General features: G+C 35.1%; 1 protein-coding gene across 2 annotated transcripts in view; it reads left to right on the plus strand.

Annotated features, from left to right (window-relative positions):
* The window catches only part of LOC107567274 (reticulon-3-like), an 18,390-nt gene extending 14,334 nt beyond the window's left edge, over positions 1-4,056 (plus strand). For both annotated transcript variants that reach the window (XM_016252917.1, XM_016252919.1), the window contains exons 4-5: positions 1,975-2,182; positions 3,830-4,056. In XM_016252917.1, the coding sequence (XP_016108403.1) occupies positions 1,975-2,182; positions 3,830-3,986 (365 nt within the window). In that variant the 3' untranslated portion in view covers positions 3,987-4,056. The remainder of the gene's footprint in view (positions 1-1,974; positions 2,183-3,829) is intronic.
* Positions 4,057-5,031: the final 975 nt, after the last annotated feature.

The following is a 5,031-nucleotide window of genomic DNA, read 5'->3' on the forward strand; positions in this document are numbered from 1 at the left end:
GTGACCGTTGTTTTGTTTTGATCTCTCCGCTGCGCTTCCGCATGCGTCACTTCTGAGCGGCGCTCATCCGCCCGGAGCTGCTTCCGTGTACAACAGTGAGCGCAAGCTAGATTAAATTGATTACGTTTTAAATATGGTTATTTTTCTTACAAAAACACATCGATTCGCTGCAGTAGGCCTTTGTTCACCCCCCGGAGCCGTGTGAGACACTTTTTTTATGGATGGGCGATTTTTATTTAAGTTCTTTTGGACTGAAGCAATGCAACACCCGCTGAGTGGCATTAAACAGCTTGAAAGATCAAAGACAATTTTTAATATAACTCCGACTGGATTCGTCTGAAAGTAGGCCTTTGTTCACCCCCCGGAGCCGTGTGAGACACTTTTTTTATGGATGGGCGATTTTTATTTAAGTTCTTTTGGACTGAAGCAATGCAACACCCGCTGAGTGGCATTAAACAGCTTGAAAGATCAAAGACAATTTTTAATATAACTCCGACTGGATTCGTCTGAAAGAAGAAAGTCATATACACCTAGGATGCCTCGGGGGTGAGTAAAACGCAGCCTAATTTTCATTTTTGGGTGAACTAACCCTTTAAGGTTTAAGATTCTGTTCAAAGGTTTGTCTAAAATCTCTTATAGATAATTTCTATAACAGTCTGGTTCAAAAAGTACAAATTTCATTAATTTTCCCCATATGGGAATGGATTTGTAACTATAACTTCTAAACCCTTAAAGGCAGACCGACGGTAAGCTACAAGGTTATTAAGTGATGGTATATGCATCCGTTAAAGTCATTACCCTGCATAATTTCAAAAAAAATTTTAATCGTGTATAACAGTGGAGTTACTGGTCAAAAACTACATTACCCATAATTCTGCAGACAAATCTCTACCAATCAGAGAATTGAATTAAACAAATAATGCCAGAACAACACTTCAGTGGCCGCCCACTTCCATGAAGCATTGTGAATGACATAATAGAGTGAGTCTCCCTATTTTTATTTTTATTGTGTTATTTGCAGTGTTTCATTGTACACTCTAAAAAATGCTGGGTTGTTTCAACCCAATGTTGGGTCAAATATGGACTAACCCAACTGTTGGGTTAAAAAGCTAATTTAAAAATGTAACCAAAATTTAACCCAACAGTTGAGTTAGTCCATATTTGACCCAACATTGGGTTGAAACAACCCAGCATTTTTAGAGTGTATTGTAGTTCTTTCCATTGTTAAATTGTTTCCATTTCCAGTGTTACACACCGTTTTGTCAGATTTCCAATATGTTTTTGCTTCAAATCAAAATGTATTTGTTTCATGGCTTATAACTGTTTAGCAAAAAGGGACTTTTTAAAAAAAGGAATGGGGGAAATACTTCTGGAACCAATGCCCTGAAACAGTGGACAAAGATTAAATATAGTGCCACATAATTTGTTAAACTAAGACATGTTTCTGGTTTGTATCAACCACTCATTGCTCTCCATTATCCTTCACCTTAATGGTACAAGTTGATAAGGATGTTGTTCGAGATACAACCCCAGAGTTAAGCCTAACCTTAAGATCTGATTGGTTGATCTGAATGTTGTTTCAGGTCCAACAAGGTTGTTGGTCCAAGAACATGTCCTACTTGAGCAAATCCCATTAAGCTTCCCATCCATTCTATTAGAGGTGCTCTCAAAACCCCAATCCGAAAGTATTAAACTTTGACATGAATCCCACACGTTTGTAATATAGACATGAATAATATCTTAAATCAAGTGGCTTGTTGAGGAGAAGCATGCCACTGTGAATCTAAGTGACATTGTAGGAGTACATTGGAGTATTTTGAGAACACGAAGGAGTAAAATGATGTCAGAGACTTTAAATATTTAAGCAGCCACAAAGCAACACCCTGGAAACCACCCACAGTTGTCCACCACAGTTCTTAGGAAACCATCTGTGGTTTTAAACCCAAGCCTTTTTCTTTTTCTCGATCTATGCAGTGATGGACCTGATCTACTGGAAGGACATGGAGCGGACGGGGATGGTGCTCACAGGGCTGGTGGTGGGGCTGCTGTCGCTGTTCCAGCTGAGCATCATCTCTGTGGTGTCCACGCTCTCCCTGGCCATCATGTGCTTCACCATCTCTGTCAGAATCTACAACAAACTGCTGCATGTGCTCCAGCTGGGAGATGGAGTTCACCCTTTCCAGTGAGTCTCTGACCTCTTCTCCAGTCTTCTTCGGTTTTTATCTGATTCCAGATATTTTCTCAACATATCCTCACCTTAGTACAAATAGACCAAAATACTCATGGAGCAGAGCAACATTATGTGGGGGTCTTCTATACAACAATCTATTTTGTCAAGATTTTTAAAGCAAATTTCTTAATAATTTTAAATAATATCAAAGAAAGACTGTATATAAGTGAAATTAATTGTACTGTGCAAATAAGCTAAAACAATAAATATATTAACATAACGATTAAACTATATTTAAACTATTCTTTCAGAAAATGAACAGGGTTGACAGTTTTTTACATTCATTTGACATCACAAGCCTTGTGTTTAAACATCAAGAGACTACAAGGTGCTTATTAGAAATAGGTTAATACTAATATTTTGGCTATACTAAATTATGGTAACTGTTAGATTATTCTCTACATAATAAAGTATACTGATTTACATTTACTGCATTGTTCGACTGATTTGTAATAATTTTACATGCTTACAATAACTAAATAATTTTCAACATGGCCAACATTTTTGCCGCTTATGAAGTTCTTCAAAAGTCTAGTTTATTGCATGTCACTTCTGCCCAAGATGTAATTTTGTCAGATTTTGCAAAAAGTGTAGAAAATTTATTTTTGGCCATTATTAGAAGATGGATTAAATGATGGAAGCCCGTTTCCGCCACTGAATAAAAAAAAAAAAAAAAGGTTATTGCGACTTTGTATCTCACAATTTGGACTTTTTTTCACAGAATTGTGAGATATAAACTCACAGTTGCGAGTTATAAAGTCAGAATTGCGAGATATGAAGTCACAATCGCAAGATAAAAACTCACAATTCGGACTTTTTTTAAAGACTGATATGTTCTCAGAATTGCAAGTTTATATCACGCAATTCTGACTTTATTTCTCAGAATTTATATCTCACAATTAAAAGAGTTTATATCTCACAATTATGACTTTTTAACTCGCAATTGCGAGTTGATATCACGCAAATATGAGAGTAAAAGTCAGAACTGTGAGATAAAAAGTCACAATTACCTTTTTTATTTTTTTATTCAGTGACGGAAACGGGCTTCCATATTAAATAAACTAGTGAGAGTGTGAACGTTTTTTTTTTTCATAGGGCCAAAAAAGCAACTGTGCAACTGTTAAAGAAACAATTATGGGCATATGAAGTCACAATCGCAAGATAAAAACTCACAATTCTGACTTTTTTTAAAGACTGATATGTTCTCAGAATTGCAAGTTTATATCACACAATTCTGACTTTATTTCTCAGAATTTATATCTCACAATTAAAAGAGTTTATATCTCACAATTATGACTTTTTAACTCGCAATTGCGAGTTGATATCACGCAAATATGAGAGTAAAAGTCAGAACTGTGAGATAAAAAGTCACAATTACCTTTTTTATTTTTTTATTCAGTGACGGAAACGGGCTTCCATATTAAATAAACTAGTGAGAGTGTGAACGTTTTTTTTTTTCATAGGGCCAAAAAAGCAACTGTGCAACTGTTAAAGAAACAATTATGGGCTCTGCTTTGGATAAATGTGTCATCTTGAAAATAAAATGTACGTTTAATGTCAGTGTGTAAGGCTGTGTCTGTATGTATTGATGTGCTGCAGGTCAAATTTAGAGTTGGACATCAGTTTAAGTGGGGAAGAGGTGCAGCACTACATGCAGAAGGCCATTGTGCTGTCCTGTTCTGCCGTAGACACAATAAGGAACCTCATCTTTGTGGGCAACCTGTTCAACTCCCTCAAGGTGAGGCCTGAGAACTGACGATCCTGTATAAAATTCATTCATCTGAATCTGTCTGCTAGATCAATGAAATATATTCCACATTGATGAAAAAGGATCACTCTCATAGAATGTTTAATTTTGTATTTTTATTTCTCTCTCTGTGAAAAAAACATCTCTCTTTCTGAATGTATCACATTGCTGGCACACATTCATGTTTCTAGTTTTGTGCTCTGTAATGCCTGTCAAAGATATTCTTTTCATTTCTCTTTTTTTCTGTCCGCTTCTATTTATTAAATTCTCATCTTATCTTTTTTGGTCTCTTTTCATTTTCAGTACTTGAATGTGGCATTTGTGGCTTTTGTGTTTGTTCATCATCCTCTTGAAACCCAGCAAAAAGTTTTTTTTATATATATAACATCTTGAGAAAAACTTTAGAACCACATTGTAATGAGAAACACCCTTATAATGTTTCATAGCAAGTTCTCATATTTCATAAGAATATTTTATTCAATTAATGTGCAGTGTCTCCCCAACAGAAAGAAACCAACTAATTTATTCTTGCTTTTTTGTTTCCATGAAAAAAGACTAATTATACATCAAATGATAAAGATAATTGCAAAATAATATACCTAACTGTTTCTCTTTCCATGACGTTAATAAATCCAAGGATGTTTGCATAACCACTGTGGTAATTAAAAAGGTCCTCTACAAAGGACAAAAATTATTTTCGTTATTTCAGGCCTCTCAGCTGTGCACTTAAAATAATGTCGCTCACAGCTGTCACTCTAATTACACTCAAGGCTTACCACACGAAATACTTCTGACAGTGTTTTGGGGTGTATTTTCAGGCACGTGTGGTCTATATGAGACTTGACATAGATTATCTCCCACACATTATGGCACAGAATTACAGAATATATGATACTATTCTGCATTTTGAGAGAAAAGTAAGGTTTCTAAATTCCTATTGTGTTTTTAGGCAAAATTTTATGACAGCATTTTAAAATGCCATAACAAATTTTCTACAGCAAAAATAAATAAATAAATACAATACACTAAAGTAAAATAATAATAATAATAATAA

The sequence above is a fragment of the Sinocyclocheilus grahami genome, unplaced genomic scaffold (assembly GCF_001515645.1).
Source record: "Sinocyclocheilus grahami isolate Dianchi unplaced genomic scaffold, SAMN03320097.WGS_v1.1 scaffold1139.1, whole genome shotgun sequence".
In the NCBI taxonomy this organism is placed as follows: Eukaryota; Metazoa; Chordata; class Actinopteri; order Cypriniformes; family Cyprinidae; genus Sinocyclocheilus; species Sinocyclocheilus grahami.